The 26,758-nt window shown below is 40.7% G+C and overlaps 1 protein-coding gene across 1 annotated transcript in view; it reads left to right on the top strand.

Annotated features, from left to right (window-relative positions):
* The first annotated feature begins 12,086 nt into the window (after positions 1-12,086).
* CCDC175 (coiled-coil domain containing 175) overlaps positions 12,087-26,758 on the top strand; it is a 75,181-nt gene continuing 60,509 nt past the window's right edge. Inside the window, exons 1-5 of the mRNA XM_029239393.1 lie at positions 12,087-12,246; positions 13,991-14,076; positions 16,068-16,179; positions 19,781-19,916; positions 22,537-22,765. Coding sequence (XP_029095226.1) covers positions 12,087-12,246; positions 13,991-14,076; positions 16,068-16,179; positions 19,781-19,916; positions 22,537-22,765 — 723 coding nt within the window. The remainder of the gene's footprint in view (positions 12,247-13,990; positions 14,077-16,067; positions 16,180-19,780; positions 19,917-22,536; positions 22,766-26,758) is intronic.

Genomic DNA, 26,758 nt, shown 5'->3' with positions numbered 1-26,758 from the left:
CACCTATATCAGTTTCCTTCTATTGCCCTAACAAAGTACCAAAAACTGGATGACTTAAAATGACAGATAGGGAGGGTGGGAGAGAGACGCAAGGGGGAGGGGATATGGGGATGTATGTATACGTATAGCTGATTCACTTTTTTAAACAGCAGAAACTAACACAACATTGTAAAGCAATTATACTCCAATAAAGATGTTGAAAATATATATATTAAAAAAAAAGTTTTAAAAAAACGACAGAAATTTATTCTGGCACAGTTCTGGTGGTTAAAATCCAAAACCAAGGTGTTGGCAGGGCCGTGCTCTCTCTGGTAGTTCTAGGGGAGGATTCTTCCTTGCCTCTTCTAGCTTCTGGTGGTTGCCAGCAGTCCATGGCATTCCTTGGCTTGTAGATGCATCACTCCAGGCACAAAGCCATCTTCTCACTGTGTGTCTTCACATCATCTTCCCTCCGTGTACAAATTTTCCCTTTTCGTAAGGACACCAGTCATATGGATTAGGGCCCCCAATGACCTCATTTTGACTTGATTGGTCTGTAAAGATCCTATTTCCAAATAAGCTCACATTCTGGGGTTTGGGACTTAAACATATCTTTTATTGGGGACACAGTTCAACTCATAGAACCCCCTGAGCCTCATGCTGGCCCTTACACCACTGTGAAGATTTTTCCTTCTGTGCAGAGCCCAGCTCTGTTTCCCCAGTTGTTTCTCACTGTAAGGAATTACTGCTGAGTAGTGGGACAGCTCCTCCTTTACCAAAGTGTACTTGAGTGTAGCCGAGTGTTGGGCCTTGCTTCACTATTATGGGGTTCCAGCAACTGCCACTTTGTCATTGTATAGGGCAGCTTCAGGCATCCAAACTTTAGCACTCTCTTCTGAGTGTAGGGAGTGGGTGGGGCATACAGGAGACCCCACTGCAGTTTGGCATCAGCCAGTGTGGTTGTGGCTAAGGAGCAATAAACAAACTCTGTAGATCTAGGCAAAGGGTCATGTTCTCTTCACACTCCAACTTTCTTCTCTAGTGCTTTATATTGGCACCAATCTCAAGCTCCACACTATAATTTTTTTCTTTAAATTTTTTCTTTAGTTCAATACATTCAATATTACAGAATTAATTTAGCTGGCCACATTTTCTTTGATGAGTAAATTGAAATGAATTATTTTGTATCCTGTGTCCCAGTTGCCTTTTAAAAGAATCCTTCTGGAATTAGTTCTCTCTGGTTGCTCCCCAATAGGCTAAAGGGAGTTTTGCAAGTAGAAGTGAAAGGACACTAAATGGCAACATGAGAATATAAAGTATGAAGTTTGTTGGTAAAGTAGACTTTAAGTCAAAACTGTGTTTGGGGGACTTCCCTGGTGGTGCAGTGGTTAAGAATCCGCCTGCCAATGCAGGGGATACAGGTTTGATCCCTGGTCCAGGAAGATCCCACATGCTGCGGAGCAACTAAGCCCGTGCGCCACAACTACTGAGCCTGCACTCTAGAGCCCATGAGCTACAACTGCTGAGCCTGCGTGCCACAACTACTGAAGCCCGCATGCCTAGAGCCTGCACTGCACAACACGAGAAGCCTCTGCAATGAGAAGCCTGCGCACCACAATGAAGAGTAGCCCCCGCTTGCCACAAGTAGAGAAAGCCCATGTGCAGCAACAAAGACCCAACGCAGCCAAAAATAAAAATAAAATAAATAAATTGATTTTTTAAAAAAACTGTGTTTGGAGACAAAGAAGGTATTACATAATGATATAAGGGTCAATTCAACAGGAAGATATAATGATTGTAAATATATACGCATCCAACTTTAGAACACCTAAGTATATAAAACAAATATTGACAAATCTGAATGAAGGAATTTACAGCAATACAATAATAGGAGGAGACTTCAACACCTCACATTCAATAATGGGTAGACATCCAGACAGAAAGATTGATAAAGAAACAGTGGACTTGAACAACACTAGAGATCAACTGGACCTAACAGACATATGCAACTTTTACCCAACAGCAGAGGAATACACATTCTTCTCAAGTGCACATAGAATATTCTCCATGATAGATCACATGTTAGGTCACAAAACAACTCTTAAAAAATTTAATGAAATAGAAATTATATCATGTACCTTTTGGACCACAATGGAATGAAGCTAGAAATCAGTAACAGAAAGAAAATGTGGAAAATTCATAAACACATGGAAATTAAATAATACAGTCTTGAACAACCACTGGATCAAAAGGGAATTTTAAAAATTTCTCATGAAATATGAAAACAAAAACACAAATTACCAAAACTTATGGGATGCAGCAAAGGCAGTACTAAGGAAAGTTTATGGATAAACACCTACATTAAAAAAGAAGATGTCAAATAAACAATGTAACTTTACACCCCAAGGAACTACAAAAGAACAAACTAAATCTAAAGTTAGAAGAAGGAAGGAAATAATAAAGATTGGAGCAGAAATAAGTCAAATAGAGAATAGAAAATCAATTTTTAAAAATCAACAGAACTGGGCTTCCCTGGTGGCACAGTGGTTGAGAGTCTGCCTGCCGATGCAGGGGACACGGGTTTGTGCCCCAGTCCAGGAGGATCCCACATGCCACGGAGCGGCTAGGCCCATGAGCCATGGCCGCTGGGCCTGCGCATCCGGAGCCTGTGCTCTGCAACGGGAGAGACCACAACAGTGAGAGGCCCGTGTATCGCAAAAAAAAAAAAAAAAAAAAATCACTATCAGTGGGGGAACAAAATAAAGGGCATCACATAAGCAACTGAATAAAGTTATTTTAAAAAATCAACAAAACTAAAAGTTTTTCATAAAATAAAACTGACAAATACTTATCTAGATAAAAAAGAAAAGAGAAAAGACATGAAATCAGAAATGAAAGAGACATTACAATAGAAGCTTCAGAAATAAAAAGGATCATAATAGGCTATTATGAACAATTATATGCACACCAATTGGATAACAAAGGAGAAATGGATAAATTTCTAGAAACACACAACCCACCAAGACTTTATCAAGAAGAAATAGAATGCCTAAACAGACCAATAACAAATAAGGAGATTGACTTAGTAATCAAAAACCCCCTAATAAAAAAAGCACAGGACCAGATGGCTTCATAGCTGAATTCTACTAAACATCCAAAGAATGAATACCAATCCTTGTTAAACTCTTCCAAAAAATAGAGGTAGAGAGAATAGTTTCAGACTCATTTTATGAGGCCAGCATTGCCCTGATATAAAAGCCAAAGACACAAAAAGAAAACTACAAGCTAATATCTCTGATTAACATAGATGTAGAAATCCTCTATGAAATACTAGCAAACTGAATTCAACAGCATCATCAAAAAGATTATACACCATGACCAAGTAGGATTTATCCCTGGGATACGAGTTTAGTTTAACATACTCAAATCAGTCAATGTGATACCCCACATTAACAGAATAAAAGATAAAAATCACATGAGCTTCTCAGATGCAGAGAAAGCATTTGACAAAGATCAACATCCATTCATGATAAAAATTCTCAACAAAATAGGTATAAAAGGAAATTTCTTCAACGTAATAAAGGCCGTTTATGAAAAGCCCACTGCTAACATCATAATCAATGGCAAAAACTGAAACCTCTTCCTCTAAGATCTGATGCCCACTCTCACCACTTCTATTTAACATAGTACTGGAAGTACTAGCAAGAGCAGTCACACAAGGAAAAGAAATAAAAGGCATCCAAAGCAAAATAGAAGAAATAAAATTATCTCTATTTGCAGATGACATGATCCTGTATGTAGAAAACCCTAAAGATTACACACACACACACACACACACACACACTGTTAGAACTAAAAAACAAATACAGTAAAGTTGCAGGATACAAAGTCAACGTCCAAAAATTAGTTGCATTTCTTTACATCAACATTGATCTATCCAAAAAGGAAGTCAAGAAAACAATCCCATTTAAAATAGCATCAGAAAGAATAAAATACCTAGGAATAAATTTAACTAAGGAGGTGAAAGGTCTGTGCACAGAATACTATAAGACATTGATGAAAGAAATTGATGAAGACCCAAATAAATGGATACTCGTGTTCATGGATTAGAAGAATTGATATTGTTAAAATGTACATAATACCCAAAGTGATATACAGATTTAGTGCAATCCCTATCAAAATTCCAGTGGCATTTTTCACAGAAATAGAAAATGCAATGGAATCACAAACCCTGAATAGCTTAAGCAATCTTGAGAAAGAAGAACAGAGTTGGAGGTATCATGCTCCCTGATTTCAAACTATACTAGAAAGCTATGGTAATTAAAACAGTATGATACTGGCATAAAAACAGACATATAGACCAATGGAACAGAATAGAGAGCCCAGAAGTAAATCCATGCATATTTGGTCAGCCAATTTTCAACAGTAGAATCTAGCTCATGTCTTTGCTTCCTCTAAGTGGGAGAGAAAAGCCAGATGTTTGCTACCAAAAAATGTATTTCCGACAGAATAAGTGGAACTTTCTTCACTCTATTATATTTTAGGTTATCCACATTAACTCATTTGGGTACCCAGTTTATGGCAGAATTTTTAATCTCCATTGGGAAGAATAGTACCAAACCAAGAGCAATTTTTTCCTGGCCTTTATAGAGTTTCTTCTTAACAAGTAAAGTGCATTTATTTATTTTCTTTTTTATAAAAATTTATCCTATTTAAAATTTTATTCCTTAATTCATAAATTGGTTATTATATTAAATGTATTTAGCCAATTAACTATTTTATAATTTAGCTGCATGATTTATTAGTCAATAAGGTTACTTTGAAGCTATTAAAATGAAACTTGTTAACAATAATATAGCACCATTGAACCAGACACTGTGCCTGGTGGGCTTTTTACAAACATTACTTCTAATCCTCAGAATTTCAAAATCCTGCATGATTAATATTTTTATTTTTATTGTCCAAATGAGGAAACTGAATGTCAAGATGTTTAAATAACTGGCACAAGTTTACATAACTAGTAAGTGATGAAACAAGGACTTGGATCACTATTTGTCTGATTTTGAGGCCTGGGCTCTTTCCACTGAGAACATCGCCTTTCCTGTGTTTCTCTGCCCCCTCCCTACAATCTCTAACTCAGGAGCAATGCTGCCTCAGCAAGACTATTTGATTGCTAGTAATAAAAACTCAACTAAAGTATATTAATTATAAACAGGCATAACACAAGGGAGTCCAAGGACTTAACTACAGGAGATTGAGTATTTTTCCAAACATACAATTTTGCTGCTTTGACCTTTGTAGTTAAAGACAAAAGTGCTTAAATCCAGGTATTACCTAACAACCCTGCCGTGAATAGAGGCAGTAAAGAAGAGTGCACAGATCTTCAAGATATCATGGCTTAATTTTATATACAGATTCATCCTGAACCAGAATGAATTCACAATGGAACAAGAAAAACAACTGTTAGGTTGGAGCCACGGTGACAATTCATTTTTCAACTCCAGAAGCTCATTGATCTTGCAGAGCTGGGAATCCAAAGTTCTCATTAACTGAAATCATGGCTAAATAAGAGTTATCATAAAACTAATTATTAAGGAATAATTCTGATGTAATAAAATTCACTTAGAAGCAAGTGTTAAGTGCAGCTTAATCTGGTGGTTCACAATGTTCTTCAGGGTCTTGTAATGGTAATGATCAGTAAGACTTTTATGAATGTCAGTTCTTGCTGTACCAGCCTACATGTAAAAGGGGTGTTAGACCCTGAGGAAGTTGCCTTTTTCTCCAGTATTATTCTTTTTTCTACTAAAACCTAAACTGCAGGAGATTTTGAGCTCTATATTTTAAAAAACTTCTGAGCACATGAATCTCTCCTGTTATCCACTTCAACAATATCCTAAGCATCTATTGTGTGAAAATTGCTATGCTAAGTGCTACAGGAGATTAAAAAATGAGTAAAACACAGTTCCCACTTTTAAGGAGTTCATAGTACAGCGATGAAAACAATAAATATATGGAGTTGTTTGTTTTGTTCCAGGCATTGTTTTAAACACTTTAAAGTGTTTATTAATTTATTTAATTCTCAAGACTACCCTAAATTAAGGCCTCATTTACAGATGAGAAAACTGAGGTGTAAATGCTACACAGCTATTTAGTAATAAGACTATCACACAGAAAACTCTTAGACCACTCAGCCTACAGTGACTAACCATAAAAAAATGTGAATAAAGTGCTCTGGAAGCACTGAGATTATTGGGATCCAGAAAAAAACTTGTGCATGATACAGCTTTTCAGATGGGCTGACAATACAAGTATGTTTTCAATAGGCAGAAAAAGCACCTGCAATGCAGATTTTGATTCTGAACTGGTTGAATTTGACATGCTGGCAGCATAGGCTGATGAGAATGTTTAGTCTCGTCTACAAGATTAATTCTTAGAGGAGAGGTCGGGCAGGAGATACAACCTGAGAGTTATTTGTGTAGATTCAACTCTATTCAAGGGAAGGGTTGAGAGAGCCTGAAGAGAAGACCAAGGATGGAGCCCAGGCAGCATGCCCAAGGAAGGCAGCGAAAGAAGTGAAGAAGGAAAAGCAAGAACCAATTAGGAGGTGAGTTTCTAAAGAAGGGTTGGTGAGAGCTGGGTAATTGTGTCAAATACTGCAGGAAAGGGGATGTGTGGGATCGGGGCTTGAGAAAAGGCCATTAGAAGATGAGGAAGAGGTAATTTAGAATTCCGGGTGAAGGGATGCATTATAGCCAAGATGTAGACCACACTTTCAAGAAGTTTGGTAATTGAGAGGTAGGGTGGCCGAAGGGTTGAGGAAAGGCATGAATTTAGGAAGCGATGACTGGGCATGAGGTCAGAGGAAGACACAGGTGAGGGAGGAACTAATTGAGGAAGGTCCTTGAGGAGGTGGGAAGGAATGGGATTCAGAATTGCCATGGCTTGTATTTTTACTTTCCCAAATAAGCTCTGGAAATTCTCAACTGCAATCATATATGCAGGGAATTGTCAGCCAGTGTTAATCTGACATTTTCTAAATTTGTTAAAGGAAAAAAAAAAAAGAGAAAGATTTTTAAATCAAATGGAGAGTACTTACTCCAACTATCTTTACCAAACCGTCTTCATATGAATTACCTTATCTATTCTTCAATAATGAGTCAACTAAAATGAGAAAAAATAAGGAAAATAAGAATACTGCTCCTGAAAGATCGTGAATGTTAGAAAAGTCTAAAAATGCTAAGTCAGCATTAACAATTATCCCCAGCTACCTTTCTAAAAGAGGATACCCTTTGAAACTTCAGTGACTTAAGTTAATAATAGTGAAATAATAAGACATTCTTGCTAAATATGGCACGGGTTGTTTCAGGCCCAATTTAATTTCTGATTACTCTGCAGATTACTCTGCCCACTTGAAAAAATCAGAATGCCGTTATTGATGATATTCTGTCCTGTGATAAAATGTTACCTTAGGCAAAAATAAACTGAATTACCATGCAGCTGCCAGCAGGGATAGCTTAATCTCTGCTCTCAGCAGCATTGCCCGCAGCATAAAACCCAAACTCCTGAGCTTGCAATTCAAGGATCTTTGTAGTGAAATCACAACCTAAATTTCTGATTGGGCTCCTGCTTTTCCTCTCCATTCACCCCATGCCCATTGGCACACCTCCATGGCTGTGCTGACGTCCTGTGTAGTCCAGAGCACTCCTTACCCGAGCCCCAATCCCCTGCCCTGGTCACAAAGCCACAATGCAGCTCTAGCATAGCAGACAGTGCCCCAGTCCTGGAGTCAGAAGGACTGCTCTGCCATTGTCCAACTTTAAGGGCCTGACCTGAGGTTATCCCCAAGGTCATTGAAGCTCTCATCTTGGGGTGATTTTCTGAACAATAGGGTAATCATCATAATTCACCCCAGAGAGTTATGATAAAGATTGAGTAAGGCATGGAAACAGTTACAAAATGTACATTTTCTAAAACCACAAACTGCTTTGCAGGTGTGCTTCAAAACCGACCCTTCTTTTTCACCTTCAAGGCCATTTTCTTGAAAACAGGGGGCCAAATCTTGTCCATGTGTTTAGTCAAAGCACTGATAAGAGTGTCTGGTATGTAATAAAGCTCAATACGTGCTGAGTGGCTTCATCAGAGAAAGTGAACTTTTAGGGGAAACAAGAGGAAAGGAGGCTCTCATGAGAGTAGACAGCTGACTTCTCCAGATTCTTACCCCTTCTGTCTCCCCTTCCTCCTCTTATTTCTCTTTCCTCTTTTTGCCTTGTCTCTCTGACCTCTTTCTCTCCTCCACTAAGAGAATAATAAAAGAAGGCTGACTCCTCACCACTATGTCCCCCTTCCTCAGAGAGGCCTTCACTGGTGCCACCTATGGGTCTCATTTTTATAAGCTCAGTGCCCAGCACAATGCCCAGCACACAGAAGGCACAACCCAAACACGTAAACCAATGAGTCCAATGCCGACACACGTGAGGCCGTGCCTTTCTCTGGTAACCTGGCAGGCATCTTTCTCTGAAGAGACTCGGCCCTCAGAACCTCCCTAACTGAGCACTCCAGGCAGTCACTGCTGTCCAGCAGAAATAACATGGAAATAAAACCAATTTCCCATCTCTGGGACAGCAACTGTTGATTTAATTGCAGTAATTGTCACTAAGGGTTGAATGACCAAGAGGTTTAAGGAAGGCAAGGGATGCAGAAAGGACGTTAACATCTGTATTTCAGAAGAAATGTTTCTTGTTTTCCATTTAGTAGAAATAAAAGATGGGAAATAGCATGTACTCTGTGGTAAGTACATCATTATTCTACATAAGCTTCATAATCCCAGGATGTAAAATCCAATTTTACAGATGAAGAATGGAGATTGAGGTTAACTACCTGAGCCAATCAAAAACCACCAGCAAATGATGCAATGGGCGTTTGACTCAAATCTGTTCAGCCCCGAGCAATTGCTGATTTCAGATAAAAACTAGTCAAGAGACAAAGTTGAAAAGGAGGCTCCTTATCAGGTGTTGTTACAAACAATGATACGGTCTGCCCTTTCTTGGAGACACCGCCCTATCCTTGTTTGGCGTAGCTCCATCAGGGACACTAATCCATCTGTTTGCTTCTCTAACCATCTGGCATTACCTAGGGGACATGCTTTTCTTGCCATTTTACCACAAATGACTGTGTGATGGAGTCGCAGGAACTAAGAATCGCAGACTGATCACAGGACAGGTACTTTAGAAGCTGTGAGAAGCCCAAGGGGTATGGAATCTTTGTCTAATGTATAACGATCTTGCAGACATAGGCATAAAGCCAATATGAAGGCTTAAAAGGTACCCAATGGGCAAGGATCAAGAATGCCTTTCTATTCAATGCTCAAAGCGTCACTGATTCCTTTACCTAGGAAAGGCCCACCCAGCCAGCTGGTTTAGACCTAATGTTGGGGCTGACAAATATTAGTTCAGAGAATGAATGTGTGTCTGACATTCCATGGGTAACTGTCCAACTGTTCTGAAGCCTCTTCTCTCCTGCCACCTCCACAGAAGCTGGAAATGCGGATACCCCTTGGCCTAACCTCCCTTTCATGGGTGACCTTGTGATCTAGTACTAGCCACTGAGACATAAAAGGAAGTAGACAGATTTCCTTCCCTGATGAAAGGGAAGAAGGGCTTCCACAGGTGGACCCTTTCTACTCCTTTCCACTTTGTACAAGGGCATGAGGTCTGGGGCTACAGTCGCCATTTGTGACCATGAAGCAACAAGCCTGAAGATGAAACACAACATGCAAAAGATGGCAAGGCATTAAGATAAGAAAATCCTACTGACCAGCCATGATGGGGAGGCAGGGCCATGTGCCCATATCAGGCCCTATGCTTGGTACTGGTAGGATCAGAGTGAGGAAGACAGAGACTCTATTTTCTTGAATTCTTACTTCTCAGGAGGATTTGAGCGTGGTCCAGTACTGAACCGTCAGAGATGCTGAAATGCTGAGCACAAAGCGCTGAAGCGTGCAACTACTTCCTATATGTGAGATGTTTAACACATCACAGAGACTGGGACCTTGGCTTGGTCTAACCCAGGGTCTAGAAACACAACCAAGAAGTTGAGGCTTTCTCTAGAGGTACTAGATTTATGCAGAGGCAGGAACAAGAGCAATGTCATCGTCAAATACCATATACACCTCGAATACTGTAGAAACTGCAAATACGCCTGAATACAGTGTTGTATACGTTCCTTTGCAAGTAGGGGTCAAACTCATGCAGCAGTTGGGTTCTCCTGGCCCTGTTAGCAGCAGGGGAAACAGAAGCAAACTTGCCTGAAAAATATTGACTGGAAGAGAAAAGTATCTGTTATGTTACCAGAGTAAAAAGGAAATGTGAGAGAAGTAGGACATGACTTTTGGCTCACTGAACACCATCTATGGCTACTGAAGGATCAGAAAGCTTTTTTTGTACTCTCAACTATTTTGTTTATCTTCTGTATCTTTTTTAAGTTTTTTATAATTAAAAAAAGAAAGCTTTACTTTCTTTTCTAATTACAAAGGTATACATGCAATGCCCCCTCAGGGATTGGCCTCACTCATAGACAGTGGAGAGCAACGTGATCCAGATGAGGTGATGAGTAGGAATAATATTCTGGTGGCAGCATAATAAGGGTTGGCTTAGGGCAGTCCAGTCCAGGTAGTTCAAGAAGAGAGGAATTTATCAGAGGAAGTATGCTACAAGGGCTATAGAAACCAAAGGGAAGTTACGTAAAGGAGATCCCAGACACCAGAAAGCTGCCACAAACCTGTACAGTGCCCACATGCCTGCACTCACTGATAAGCAGCTGGAGACAGCTGGAGACACCAATTCCCACTCCTGCCACCTCTGGAGCCACCCAAACTGCTGGGATGCAGTCAACTGTGGTGGCCTGAAACTGCCATTCCAGGAGACGAACAGAATGGCTTCTTTGCCAGCTAGTCTCCCACCAGTGTCTCCAACCAGCTGACAAGTGTGTTTGAGGAATGTGGTTTCTAGGCATCCTCCCCCTGCCTCACAGAGAAAAGCACGGAAGGACACGGATGGATCTGAATGCCAAATCTTGCAAAAGAGGGGACCCAGGAGAGTGTTAAAAGCCAGGATATGGTTCTCCCTGGAGGAAGGAGGCTGTTGTTGTACTGTGTCCTCTCCAAGGCAGTCTAGCATAGTGATTCAGGGCATAAACTTTGTGTCCTCATATGCAAACTGGGAAATAACACCTACCTCAAAGGATTGTTATGAGGGTTAAATAGGTTACTGTAGGTAAAGTATTTAGGACAGTGCCTGGAGTATAGTTCCATTCAATAAAGGATAGCTATTGTCATGTTACTTTCACTCTGATTTCAATTTTGCCATCTGTAAAGAAAACTTAAGAAGGAGGGGGTTAAATCATCTTCGCTGCTCTCTAACCAACCAGAGGAAAGGGGAACAATAGTTACACTCAATCTGATCCTGATGCAGGGCTGGAGTTTGGAGACGCAGAGAAAAATAATATCCCTGCCTTCAAAGAGCTTACGGTTTGATGAGAAGGCAGAAGAAAATCACTGATTCAAGTTAAAATGTGCACAGTGGTAGAATGTATACAGGGAAAGGTCTAGAAGAGTACAGAGATGGGTATTGTAGCATAATGGAAAGATTTATACAGACTCCACTTTCAACCCAAAATTATTCTCTTGTGACGCTGGGCAATTCACTTAGTCATCCCTGCCTCAGTTTCCTTGTCTGTTAAAGTGGAGATAATGAAAGAACTTCCCTCACTAAGCCATTGTGAACATTAAGGGAGCTGTACATACAGCTGTAGTACCTAGCACAGAAATGCGTTCAAAAGTGATCATTATTATGATTCCCACGGTCCACGAGAAGTGTACAAGGGTTCAGGCACAAGTCCTGAACTAAAGAAATGGAAATGGAAGGAGGAAAGGGCGGCTAAAGAGGGACTCATCCTTATAGGATCGCTTGATTATTGTGTATAAAGTTAGAGAAACTGGCGAGGCACCCACCCCAGGTGGCGCGCTGGCGCTCTGCCTCGGCGTCCTCGTTGCCCGTGGCAACCGGCAGTCCCTACCTCTGGCCCGGTAGGCGCTGCGCAGGGGCAGCAAGATGGCTGTGAGCTCCTGGTCCTCAGAGCTGGGGTTCGGCAGCGAGAAGGCGCTGCAGGCGGCCGCTGTCTCCACTGGCCCCTCTCTGGAATTATGCACCTTCCCCTCCACCCTGGGCTCCTCGGTCGCGGCTGCCGCCCTGGAGCAGCTCTTTGTTGTCGGTGAGAGGCCCGTGGGCTCCCGGAGGGACGTCATCTCGGAGGTGGCGCCTAGGCGGCATTAAGCGGGAACCTTCGTGGGGACCCTCCCCCCAGAACTCAGGGCATCCCTGGTAGGGAAGAACCTTCTCCAGCTCCTTGGGGGAGAGGGGGGCGAAAGAGTGGGACCCAGGGCTCAGCTCTGTGGCTTGGCCCAACTCACACTAGTAGCTGGTGACAAATTGCGGACAAATCCCAGGACTCCCAGGCCACTGCTGTTTGCCTGTGATTGGAGTGCCCACCTGCATTTAGATTATGTATTTAATTTCATCTTGTCCCTTCTCGCCTTTTCTTTGCAAGTTAATTTCCTCCAACACTTTGGCATGGCAAACTGGAGGGTTTCACAGGTAAATAAGAAAGGAAGAAACACCTGTTGCATTAGGCAAGGAATTGTGCATTAGGCACAAATACTTTTTCTGCTAATAATTTCTTGACGCTCAGAAAGTTTGTCATAGGAAAAAAATTCATTATGCTTTCTTGCCCTGAGTGTGAGTTATAAAGTGTGTAGCTCTCCAGCCCATTTGCAAGTGGGAGTACGCTTGTGCTTATTCATTCCATAGAAAAAAGGAAAAGAGACAGCAGGCGATACCTGTCCCTCCCTAACACACACTTGCTTGGAAACTCAGTAACTGATTTTTCACTTGGTTTGAGAGCTTAGTTCATTAAGAGAATCCAAGTTTTCAGGAACTGAGGGCAGAAATTGCTATTTACTCTTCTGAGAGTTGAGGATGGCCACTCAGGGCATGGACTCTGGAGTCACACCATTTGTGTCTGAATCCAGACCTCTCATAAGTGATGGGCTCTGTGACCTTGAGCACATGACATGACCTCAAAAGTCTTAGATTTCTCACCTCTGAGATGGGAATCATCATGAAGTTATAAGAATCAACTTAGATTATACATACATGTGAAACATTAAACACATCACACTCATCCCACACATGTGGATACAGGCCTGGAATCCATTTAGACAGAATCTGTATAATGGAATGGTGACAGAGCCAAGGTGAGTAGAGCTTCCTCTGTTCTCTCTCCTCTTCCTTTTATATTTTATTTTTCCTTCCTTCTTCCCATTCTGCATGTATCTTGTCTTCCTTTGCCTACCAACATTTTCCAAGCCTCTTTTCCCATGTGATTTCAACTTACAGTGTGTGAGAGAAAAGGCGCTATCTTTCATATGTCAATGAATGAAAAGGGTTAGAAACTCTATCTACCTCACACCTACCAGTTTTACAAATACTTACTCTCATCCCATGATTAAAATATTGGCATGGAAGTGAAAATGACATAATGAATTTTTAAAGAATTAAATAAGTGTTGTTTTGTAAAATACTACGTTTAGGATATACGTATACAAATTTATATGAAGACATTCTTAAACCTACACTATGGGCATGTTATATTTATCCCTTTTATAAATATATATGGAAATTTTTTGTCTTGTCCTATACAGATTCCTTCTTTCTACCATGAGTGATACAAAAATAGAATCTTAAGAGGAGTTTGTCCTCAAGAAACATAAAGTATATACCTAAATTAGTACACTGTAAAATAAGAAATAACAAGTACAAAAGAGATTCATATGATGTACTATAGAAATTCAAAGATAGAAGATGTAATTTTCAGCTGAGTAAGATTTGAGTTGGATCTTAAAGGTTAAACAGGATTTGGATAGATAAAAGATCTTAATTTTCTAATTTTTTTTTAGAACAATCACTGCAAAGTGACTACTTTAAATGCAATGAAGAAGCTAAGACCTTTCTTAAGGACGTTGCTATTGCTGTTAAGAAATTGGTATTGTATTATCTATAAGAGCTACTTTTTCAATCTTTCACTTATTTCTTCATCAAACTTTAATTTAGCACCAGCTCTGTTCAACATACTTCAATAGATGAATAGGGAAAATATTTGCCCTGAGTGAAAATTTCTCTCAGTTTCCTAAGCATTTGCACCAGTATGGATCAGTAGTGGATTGGTGCCCGATTTCCCATGCAGAGCACTGAATTAAGGACCTGTGCTATGGATGAGGGCAAGACAGCTCAAGAGAAGAGACCCTGCTGATAACAGAGCTCAGTTAAGGGGTGGGCCACATGGGCAAATGCTTGTGACATCAATATGCGAGCATTGCTTAAAACCAGCAAACAACCTCTGGGATAAACTGCATGCATAGTGCCAATTTTCTCAGGTCTCTATAAGCAATTCCTCACAAAACTGGTGAAAGATTATTTGGCACCTACTCCACTGACACACAGTGCTTTTCAGTGAAAAGAAATAGGTTCTCTTTCAGTTATACTAACTTGGCCCCATCAAAGAAATATTTAAAGAATTTCCTCTTGAAGTGTCACAAAAGTGTCTCTGTTTGGCCCTGGTCCTGAGTGATGTTTCAGAATGGCAGTGTCTCCTCATTTGATTTAAAAATATTGAATAAGAATCTACTACCTATCAAATATCTAAAAATGTAGAAATATGGCTATAAAGTTAATGAGCTTGAGTCTACAGACTGCTGAGAAAAGTTAATCTTATTACTTTATAATTATATTTTTATGTAATTATATATAGTTCTGTAGGTATACTACAGAATTATAGTTTATAATCCCAGTTAAGTACATATATGTAAACACTGAGAGTTTGTGTGTGTTGTACTGCACTGTGGTCCTGTGGAAACCCTTTCCTCTGTTTCGTTCTTTTAGTTATGTCTTTCTCCAGGATTTGAAGTGTTCAAAATAATTATTGTGGCTTATTAAAGTATCTAGTATGTCTCCATTTAATATCTGAGCTGTGAAATCTCTTAAATAGAGATAAATCCTCCCATTTTTTAAAGTAACACATTTTCACTATTATAGAAGCATTGCGTGTTTATTCTGGAAAATTTAGAAAAAAATAGACAAGCAAAAGGAAGGATATAAAAACCAACATGATCCCACCCTAAAACAATCACGATTGACTCTTTGTTGAATGTCTTGACTACTTTCAGGATATAGATGATTCCTGTATTGAATTTTATTTTTTACAGAAAAGTGGTCTTACTAAATATACAATTATGCAACCTGCTTTTTTATTATTCATAAAATACAATGGCAGTTTCTCAGGTCATAAAGTAACTATAGCCATTATGACCGTTTATTTAAGAGGTGATTTATCTGTTCTTTCCACTAGCAGATTTTTGAATGTTTTTTCCTTTTTGAAACTAGCCCCATATATATATATTTCCAAACAAATAGGCAGGGAGATATTTTTAGGTAGGTATAAGAAAACCACTGTTCTTTTTATACCTAAGCATAGTTTTATAGGCATTTTCCATTTTTAAATTAAGTAGCTTCCTTTCCTTCTCTTTTTTTTTTTTTTTTTTGCCTCTTGGCATGTGGGATCTTAGTTCCCTGACCGGGGATCAAACCCGCACCCCTACAGTGGAAGCACAGTATCTTAACCACTGGATCACCAGGGAAGTCCCAAGAAGCTTCCTTTCTCAATGTCACCCTTTTGTTGGAGTCTTTCCTTTTAAATTTATTGAAACTGCATACAAGGGACACGCACACATAGCGAAAGATAATTTCTGAGTAGAAGAAAATCAGCAGAAATTAAAAGATAAATTAACAATGACACATTAAAAACTCATTGAAGAACAGTTATTTTTCCCACTTGCTATTCCAAATAAAAATAATGGCAAAAGGTACTTACTGAAAAGCAAATTTTGATCTCTGAAAACATTTACAGGGCCTTGTTTAGGAAATCAATCTTATTATTTTAATGTCTTAACTTTTTAACTATGTAATTTACATTTTCAGGAAGAAATGAGAAAATCCACAATTGATCTTCTGGAAATTGAAAGCATGGAACTCAGCAGACTATATTTTCTACTGGAAACTCTTCCCACTAGTGTTAGCAGAGAATTCGAAGGTACTGTGAGGTTATCAACTGTAGAAATTTAGTTTATCTTATAAGAAAATAGAGCCTAGTACTTGTAGCAAGATGAGTTTAATAGTTATTTCATATCAAAAAATAGCCAGAAAGAGTATACAACACAAATATAGTGAGATCCATGATAAGTTTCCCTTACTTTTTAAGTGGAAATAATATATATGACTTGAATTTATATAATTATTGTAAATAGACTAAAGACAATATTGGTCCTTTTGTGACTGGCTTATTTCACCTGGCATGTCTTTGGGGTTAATCCATGTTGTAGCATGTGCCAGAATTTCCTTTCCTTTTAAGGCTGAACAATATTCCATTGTGTGTATATACCATGTTTTGTTTATCCATTCATCCATCAATGGACCCTTGCATTGTTTCCACCTTTTGGCTGTTGTAAATAATGCTGTTACAAAATAATAATAATATCAATGAAATAGTAAATAATAATGCTATTACAAACATGGGTGTGGAAATATCTATTCAAGGCTCTGCTTCCAATTCTTTTGGGTATAAATGCAGAAGGGAATTGCTGGATTGTATGGTAATATAGTAATTTTATGTTTAATTTTTTGAGAAGCTCCCATACTGTTTTCCACAGTGGCTTCACCATTTTACCATCCCTTGCACAATGCATAAGCATTCCAGTTTCTCTACATTCTTGCCAGCACTTGATATTTTCTGTTTTTGTTTTGTTTTAAATAACAGCCATCCTAATGGATAAGAATTGGTATCTCATTGTGGTTTGCACTTCCCTAATAATTAGTGATGTTGAGCATTTTTCATGTGCTTATTGGCCATTGGTATATCTTCTTTGGAGGAATGTCTGTTCAGACCCGTTGCCCATCTTTTAATCAGGTTGTTTGTTTCATTGTGGGAATTCTTTATATATTCTGGATGTTAACCCCTTATCAGATATATGATTTGCAAGTATTTTTTCCCATTCCATGGGTTACCTTATCACTCTTGTTAATAATGACTTTTGTTGCACAGAAGTTTTTAATTTTGACATAGTCCAGTTTATATTTTCATTTGTTGTCTGTGCTTTTTGTGTCATATCCAAGAAATCATGGCTAAATCCAACATTATGAAGGTTTCCCCTATGTTTTCTTCTAAGAGTTTTATAGTTTTAGCTCTGACATTTAGGTCTTTGATCCATTTTGAGTTAAATTTTGTATTTGGTGTAAGGTCAGGCTCCAACTTTATTTTTCCAGCTGCCAGGAGTGTTGGCTGAGGCTCACAGCTCAGTTCCTCTACAGGAATTGCCCTAGACAAAAGAGAAAAGCTTCACTTCAAGTTAGACTCCCTCCCCAACTGCTGCCCACATTCAGTGATTGGTCACCAAGAGAGTAGAAAGGTCTGCCTCCTTCGCTCCACGTGGAATAACTCTGAAGTGTCATCACAGCTCCAGCTCATCATCATTTAAACGCTCCACCCTTGCCCAACCCTTATGTCCTCAGAGGAGATGTTCCTCAGAGCTTTACACACAAATTTTAAGATTTGTTTCCCAGGGAGCCCAACCTAAAACAGTTGTCTAAATTAAAAAAAAAAAAAAAACATTTTTAAAGTAGATGTTCCCTTGCAGCTCCAAGTCTACGTTCATTGTCTGCTCTGTCATAAGGGAGCTGGGGCGCTGTAAATTTCCCCTTTTGCCAGCTGGTGCAGTGTTAAGCTTTGTCAGTACAGAGCACCGAAGGGTTACTGGAGGAAAAAGGGGTTGTCTTCCTGTTCTGGTGTGCTCAGCTTGGCCGACTCCTGCAGTGCAGATAGCTTCTGCCAGCAGTGTGCAACAGTCCTTGGTGCCCAGAAGCTCCCTCCAGTATCCCCTGAGTGGCTTCATGGTAGATTGCTCCCCGTGAGGCAGGTACCCTGGCACCGTTTAGGTGAGTTCTGAAGTACAGCAATTCCCTGTGGACCAGTCCCCCCAGTGCCCCCAGAAGCCATATTTCTAGTAAGTTCTGCCAGCGGAACATTTCACGAACTTCTTTGCCATCCAGTGAGCCACAGACCTCTTCAATGAGGTCTAGATCTCAGGTCTGGAGGTGCTGCTTCCTACAGCCCCTGTAGGGCTGCTCCTTGTACCTAGTATTCCTAAAGTCTTCAGAGTTCTCTTTACTCTCTTAGTATTCGTTCCCTCATTACTCTACTTCTCTGCTACAGTTAATAATTCTTTATATTAAAATTTCCCTATTCAATATAAGATTTCTATCTCCCGATTAGACCCTGAGTGACATAGTTAGTTATCAAAGAATTTGCACAGTGTCAGTCTAGTTTGGCAGGGAAAATACAACAAACTCCTACATGCAGATAAAAAATAAGACTTAATCTGTGCTCAAGGCAGAATTAAGAATGTTTTTGTTTTGTTTTCTTTGGTTGCCTTTTTTTTTTTTTTACTGTCCAGATTGGGTTACTTTTATAAGCAGGAAAAATATTTTAGAAGGAAAAAGAAATACCATGCTAGCTTGTAAGGTCCTTGATACACACTGAGTACTTAGCCAAGTAAATTTAATTGACCTTGTGTTTTAAAGCTTTTCAGCTTGAAGTATGGTCCTTGGGTCAGTAGCATCAGCATCACCTGGGAGCTTGTTACAAAATGCAGAATCTCTAGGTCCACCTCTGACCTACTACATCAAAATCTGTATTTCAACAATATCCCCAGGTGATACATATGCATATTCAAGACAAAGTTTGAAAAGCCCTGCTACAATGAGCAATTTAACTTGTAGCCTACAAAAAAAGAATCCAACTCTCTCAGGGGAGCTACCAGCCAGTTTCTAGGGAATTTGTTGCATAGAAATGGATGGCCCAGTATCCATTTCTAAACAGCAGTGTTCAAAAATTCATGCATTTTAACCATGTATCTATCAAGCGCTGAGGTAATCCTTTGAAGTCTTATGTGATTACACTGATTTGTTATTTATTAATGAGTAATTAGTTCTTTAACACACTGGGTTCCCTTGAAAGCACAGCCAGAAGCAATGGCTTTTGCACTATTATTTTATTAGGACATACAATCCAAAGAGGAGGAGGGTGGGATAAGGAACCAAAGCAGGGAGAATGGAGAGCTAATATGGCGTGCAATATGATGTTGACTGCTGCTGACGGCAGGTAGTTGAGTGTGAGAATACACCCTCAAGACACAGTGTTACCTCTTCTCAGCAACACCTAAGCAGTGGCTCCTGCCTACCATTGGTCCGATGCTTGCCACACCTCCCAAACTTTCAGTTACACATGCATGGGGGGCGTGAGTGTCTAAAGAAGTCCCATGGTAGAGGTAACAAGGAAGTCCTAGACAGGTGAGAAGTGGATAGGACAGGCAGGAATCAGGTGCTATCAGACTGCACCGCCTGAAATTGTGCAGAGCTCATAGAAAGCTGGTCACCGACCATAGCAACAGCTGAAATAAGGGAAATAATTGATAGGTAAGATTGAGAGGGTCCAAAGGGGGTGATTAAGAGGTGTCTGATCCAGGAACATAATTAGAAGAATATTTCAAAGAAAGACAATTTATTATTTGAAAAGTCAGTATCTACAATTGTGCAGTTTCTCAAATAACTGAATAACGTTTCTTCCGCTTACTTTTAAGAATGTGTCAGGGATGCCCGAAGATTAAATCTTGTTGAGATAAATCAATTACACATGAAAATTACGAGGATAAATGATGAAATAGAGTTTCTGAAGAAGAAAATACCTGATCTGAAAAAAATTAATAAAGCTCTGGGGTAGGTTTTTTCAGAGGTTTTTTTTTTTAGTATTTGAGGGAGTCAGGGGCTGGGGCTAAAGTGGGAAATCTTTCCTAAGGGATTGTCCTCTGGTCCAAACTGGTGCAGGGCAAGTTAAGAGGTGGAGATCACTTATAAAAGATGACTGGCTGATGAGGGGTGTGTGATGGCTGCAGAGAGCTGGGAAGAGAGCAGAAACTCTTCTACCACCGCAGCCAGGAGACCTGTAAAATTTCAGAGGGAATTCAGCTTCCCAGCAGCAACTACGGTGTGTCAATCACACAGTGCCTCGCACCCCACCTCCAAAGGTAGAAACACACAGTGGTTTTCATTTCCTTTTTAGTAAAATTAAGTTTACAAACCTCAACCACCAAAGCAAGAAATTTTTCTGGGTATTGTGTTGCAAATATGATATCAAACCTGATATATTGTAGCTAGCTTAGTTCCTTAAAGACATTCAGTTATAATCTACTGGAGGGTTGAAAATGGGATTGGCTCTAGATTTTATCTTCAATTAAATGAGAGCTGACACCTGTTAGTTTCTTTTCTTTATTCCTCAGCTGTGTTGTTAGCACTTCCCCCTCTGTGGAAGAAGTGCTTTTCTCCATCTATAAAATGGAGATTACAAATCTTGACTTAGCCCACTGAAGAAGAGATATTCTGAAAGAAAAAAAACAATAAAACCCTGAAGAATAACTCAGTACTACAAGTAAATTCTCAAAAGTAATTCTCAAACTTTCAGTTTGTTGGAGTAAGAAATACTCAAAGAGCCCTCATTATAGTGAAAATCTTCTTGGGAAGCTAAAAGAATCAGAAGGTTGCTTGGTGCACAAGATATCAAAGCATCAGGAATTAGGTGGGGACCTCAAGGCCCAGGGACAGGTTCCCAAAGTAGGCCCTCAGAACACCTATTCTGGGAGATGCTCCATGAAAAAGAAAGTTCATGACCACGTAAGTTTGAGAAAGACTGCATACTCTAACTCCTCTTAGGGATTCACAGTGCAGATTTGTGCATGGTGCATGCTAGCCACAATCAAAACTAGACTATCAATTTCTAAACTAATAACAAGGGAAGATAATATCCAGGCTGGAATACTCATATCAACTGACCAGCACCATCACACCCCTATAGTCCAGTGATTCTTAAACTTGAGTGTACATCAGAATCACCTGGAACACTTGTTAAATTACTGGGACCTCCACCCCAGATTTCTGATTTAGTAGATCTGGGCAATGGGGGTAAGAATTTGAATTTCTAACAAGTTCCTAGATGCTGCTGATGCTGCTGGTCCTGACCACACTTTGAGAATCACTGCTCTAGAGAAATCTTTATGGAAAGTCAAATTACAAATGAACATAATGTGGGTTGCCTGATGAGCTAGCATCATCAAGCTACAATCACTTATTGCATCCATTTTTCAAAGAAAGATGTATATCAAGGTGCCCACACTCTCTGACAAGTGATCCTCTCCTGGACACTCCTCAAAAACTGGACACAGTCCTCAGAAACTGGGGATGGGGATTTCCTTGGGTCCTACATTCCATTTCTGAGAGCTTTCCCAACCCAGCACAATACACCTAGTCAGGTGTATTGATTTGACTTGTTTTGTTTTGCTTTGCTTCCTTAAGGCCACTCAATCCTTAGTTTGCTTCATTCTTAGAAGGCTTCCTCTACTAAACCTACAAAGCACCCATTATCTGGCCCCATCTAGCCTGAGCTTCTCTTAATTGCCTTTTCTGTGGTAGAGTTGACTTCTGGAAAATAAACTTACCAACAACCTGTTTCCACTTTCCTGAGGCTTTCACACAGTCCGCCTGAGCTAGATAGAGTGTTTAGCCTTGGAGATTAGAAAAAGAAAAACATCATTACATTGCAGGAGCTTTGAAAAAAGGAAAATAGAGAAATGTCACCAATTGTCCTTCCTCCAAATCTTTTATTGTTAGCCCTGGGGTAGATGTTTCTCAGTCTTAAGGTGGGTGTGGCCAGCAATGGATATGTGAGGTTAATGTCTCCTCTTGAACTCAGATTTGGCTACAGCTGTGAGAAGATAAGTGGGTTCAAATTAGATTTCAAACGCCCTCTGAGCAGTGAAGACAGACTCAGATCCCTCCTCCCCAATTCCTTTCCATCAGAGGAGGATTAGCTTTCTTCTCCTGGGCCTTCTCTGCAGGGCAATGGCATCAGAAGGTGGCTGGAAGAGTGGTGGGATGTTTATCTTTCCTTGGCTTAAACTACATATCTCAGGATGATAAGGTAGCTATGGCAATGCTACATATCAAACCATTTGTCCGGCCAGATTCCATTCACCTGTTCAAAACTGGCTTTGAATCATTGTATGTTTTAAACCAAAATATCCCATAGTTACTACCTAGTGTGTGAGAGTGGGTGGGGTGAGGCAGGACCACAAGACACTTTTGCAGTGATAAAGAGTTGCAAGGTTGACACTTGTGTTTCCTTCTGTCCTTCATCGCAACCAACTTTAGACAATCACAAATTCAACTCTAAAATAAGTATTCGTTAAATTTCCCTCTTTATGGTGGTTCATCTCATCAAGCCAACTTTAAATTTCTTCCTGGAAAGCCATCCTTTTCATGCCAAGAACGATTCTTTTTCTCCTAGTGAACAGCAAGAGGAACTAGCGAGGCATTATGAAAATGTTGTCCTGTCACTCAACCATGCGATGAAAGAAAAAGCCACTACCACTGTTTACATCAATGAGACTTATACCAAAATTAACTCAGAGAAGAAAGAACTAGAATTGCAAAGACAATATATTCAAGAAGTAGAGGAGCAAATGGAAAAAGAAAAAGCAGAATATTTGGAAAAAAAACAAAAGTTGAGTCAAGAGGTAAGTGGCATGATTTATTTTTTTAAAAAATACAGAATTGAGGGCAGGAAATGAGAAATAACTTATTTGTCCTTGATGCTAGCAAGCATGCCCGTGGTATCTTCTGCAGGAATAGAGCAGAGGCTCAAGGACACTGGAGCCTGTGGGGAAGATGTCTGATTGTGTAGCGGCATCTGAGTTCATGGGAAAGAATATGAATGACAGGAGTGGTAACACTGGGGTGGCCCCTTGCTTATATGCAGCACTGTAGGTACTAGGAATTTGCTTCTGTGTCACTTGGTTGTCTCTGCAGACAGGATGAGCGAGTTCAGATCTGCCGGAACTGATGCCGAAACCCGAACTCTGTGCACCGTCACCACATTGAGTCTCAGAGAGAGTTTTGGGTGAAGTAGAAAAGAATAGCTTTATTGCTTTGCCGAGAAAGGGGGGCCACAGCGGGTTAATGCCCTCAAAACTGTGTGTCCCCAGCCTGGGTGGGTGGGTGGGTGGGTTGTGAGGGGAAGGGTTGCTGATAAGGATCAGGGCGCGTGTGGGGCCTGCATCCCTTCAACCCAGAGATCATCTGGAGTCTGGTGGTCTGGTGATGGCTTCTGTGGTTCTCAAGGTTATGGAACTGTGACCTTCTCTCTGGAATGAAGAGCGCTTCAACAGGTAGTTAGCATCTTCCATTTGGTGTGGGTTTTAATGCTGTAGAAGAGCTCAGAGATATTGTTATGTGTGTCCCTTGAGGAGGAACCAGGACCCTGCCCCAAGGCTACACTATTGTTTCCTCACTGCTCCTCCCTTGTCTCTGGATCCCCTCCCTTCCCTGATTAGCAACTGTTTAAACCTGCTCTTTGGAACTCAGGGAAGGTCATGGAGGCTGACTAAAGCGTATTTCCTACAAACAAGAAACAGGGGACAGGGAAAGACTTTTGTGCCCAGGAGCCCCAGAGTGTACTGCTTGGTTTCAGAACTTGTGCCTCTTACTGAATGAATCCAAGAGGAGAGGCCTGCAGAGGGTCTAGGCAGAGCCAAGGGCCCTGTCGACTGAAAAAAAAAAAAAAAAGTGCAACCTAGAAGTTGTGAATTATGTTGTATTTGAGGACCTTACTGAGGACTGTAGCCTGGGAAGGCAGCCTCTAAGATAGTTCTGAGGAAGTGTTCCAAAGAGGTAATGGAGGAGCCAGGATATGTAGAAGTTTTTGCCGGGGGGAAAAAACAGATAGTCCAACATCAAAAGATTATTGCTAATCACAAAAAGACAGGCATCTCAAGGTAATGATTTTAGTGCTTTTCTATGTATGGGAAGATTCAAGAGTCTGGGCTCACTGAAATCATTCCTTTGATAGCATCTTAACTACCTAGGGTCAGTATCCTGTTTTTCTCCATCCTGAAGCCCCTCAGGGCACACCATCAGGCTGAGGCTGCACGGTGGCTGATGGCTTGATGGTGAGGAACATTCGTTGTTTACTGAAATGGCAGGCCACATTTTTTGTCCACAGCCCCAACAGAGAAGGGTATTTTGAGACCAGCAATTTTGTGAGGGTCAGTGGAGATAGCTACTGCATCCTGAATTCTAAATAATTCACCCTCAGAATGGCTTCTGATTGATTCCTCTTTGTTCTGCTTCCCGTTGCCCCAGGGGAAGCAGGGCTATCTCCGTGCTAGGTGTTCCTAGCAGCAGCCTTCTTTTCCTCCATGCAGTGAGGGCCTAGCCCGGGATGGAAATTGCTGTTGAGCTCCTGGTGCTGCCCTCTGCATCAAGGGAACTGGCATAACTATAATGCAGGAAATTGGACCTGGGCTTGCAACCCTGCTATATTAAATATGCATAAAGATATATATATATGTATAAAGAAAGAAAGAAAAGAACATTTATTAAATTGCACTTCTTGAGTCTTAATTAAAATTTAGTAGAATACAATCTGGCAGTGATCAACATTTTGATGCAAGAGAGAGAAATATCACTCCCTGGGAAGTGCAGGCCCCTGGGACAGACTGCCAAGTGAGGGTGCTTGGCTTCGCAAAGAAAAGAATTCAAGAGTGAGACAAAGTAAAGGGAAAGCAAGTTTATTTAGCGAGATACACATTCCTTAGGCCGAATGCCGACCTGTCTCAGAAAGCGAGAGTGGCCTCAGGGTGTGCGGGTGGTTAGTTTTTATGGGCTGCGTAATTATACGATAACAAGTGGGAGGAATATTCTATTGCAATATTTTGGGGAAGGGGGTGAGGATTTCCAGGAATTGGGCCACTTCCCTCTTTCTGGCCTTTTATGGTCAGCCTGGGAACTGTCACGGTGCCTGTGGGTATGTCATTTAGCATATGCTAATGTATTACAATGAGTGTATAATGAGGCTTAAGGTCTACTGGAAGTCTTCCACCATCCTGGGCCTATTGATTCTAACAAGTTTTTTGTGTTTTTTTTTGGCTGCATTGGGTCTTTGTTGCTACGCTCGGGGCTTTCTCTAGTTGTGGTGAGCAGGGGCTACTCTTCATTGCAGTGCGTGTGCTTCTCATTGCCGTGGTTTCTCTTGTTGTGGAGTACGGGCTCTAAGCGCTCGGGTTTCAGTAGTTGTGGCATGTGGGCTCAGTAGTTGTGGTGCACGGATTTAGTTGCTCCACGGCATGTGGGATCTTCCCGGACTAGGGCTCGAACCGGTGTCCCCTGCGTTGGCAGGGGAAGCCCCTAATCAGTTTTTAGAGTATCCTGTTTTTCTCCAACGGCTTTGTCCCCTTCCTCATTCTTTTAATGGTTTTGCCCTGCCCTCTCCCTTCGTCTCAATTTGGTTCTTGGGATGATTGGTTTCATGATAAGACTATTCATAAGTTCCAGTCAGGTCTGAGAGTCTCTATCCTTTAAAGTGCCCCTCTTTTCAGAAACAGTTTTACACTAAAACCATGGATTATTTTTCTTAAGTATAGACAGTTCAGCCCTAGTCATCCTCAGAACAGGCACTTTGTGAAGTCGCTGGCAAAGAGTCCCTTGGGCAGTCTGCAGCCACTAAACAGAATTTGTAAAAGCTGAGTTCCCTGGACCTTTTCCGGGGGTGAAGGCAGCTGTTAGCCTGCATTGCAGTAGTGGAGTCAACTGAAATTCCTGACTCTTATCAGTGGACTAGACCTTGCTTGGATTTTTTGTTATTGCAATGAAATAGAGTCAGGACAACAAGGACCTAAAGGGGTTTTCCTGTTTTCATTCTCTACCCACAACAATGATGAGAGGACTTCATTTCACCCACTGTTTCCAGCCCTCTGCTGGACTTTCTCTATGAGCAGTCTGGAAGCCCCACACTGGAGGGGTTCACTGAAGTTATAGAGGCAGAAAGTGGGATGTGTCTGCATGGACACAGGGGAGGGACGATGTGCAGGGCAGTGTAGGTTAGGAGTGGGGAGAGCCTTGTCCCTTTTCTTTACTTCCCCAGGGGATGAAACAATGGTCAGTAGTGGCATGGGATCTGAGCTTTGCCCACCAAAAGGAAGGCTCCACCAGGCAGGGATTTTGTCTGGCTTTTTTCATTGCTAAATTCTAGCATCAGGATCAGCGCCTCTCGCATGTTGTAGGCACTCTATAATATTACTGTATTGAATGATTGAGTTTCTAACTTCATTTTAAGCTCTAAAGGGAAGTTTCTACCCTCCCCAACCCCTTCCTATTCTTTAATATAAATGTTAAAAGGAAGGAAGCCCAGAGGGGCTTCAAATTGAGAATTTGAGAACATGATATGTTCTCCTTCCTTTTGTGAATAGTGTTTCTCAGGGATCCACAAACTTTTTCTGAAAGGGGCCAGAGAGTAATAGGGCTTTGTGGACCATACACAGTCCCTGTCACAACTACTCAACTCTGCTGTTTTAGCACAGAGAAGCCAAGAGCACTACCGAAATAAATGAACGTGGCTTCACAAAGACAGGTGCAGGCTGGATTTGGCCTACAGGTAGTAGTTTGCCTACCCCTGGTCTATCTCCCTGGAAAAGGGTTAGGATACTTTCAGATGCAAATAGCAGAAGCCCTGA

This window comes from Monodon monoceros, unplaced genomic scaffold, assembly GCF_005190385.1.
Source record: "Monodon monoceros isolate NGI ecotype Baffin Bay Population unplaced genomic scaffold, NGI_Narwhal_1 Super_Scaffold_21, whole genome shotgun sequence".
Lineage (NCBI taxonomy): Eukaryota > Metazoa > Chordata > Mammalia > Artiodactyla > Monodontidae > Monodon > Monodon monoceros.
This window is presented reverse-complemented; position numbering and strand designations above follow the sequence as displayed.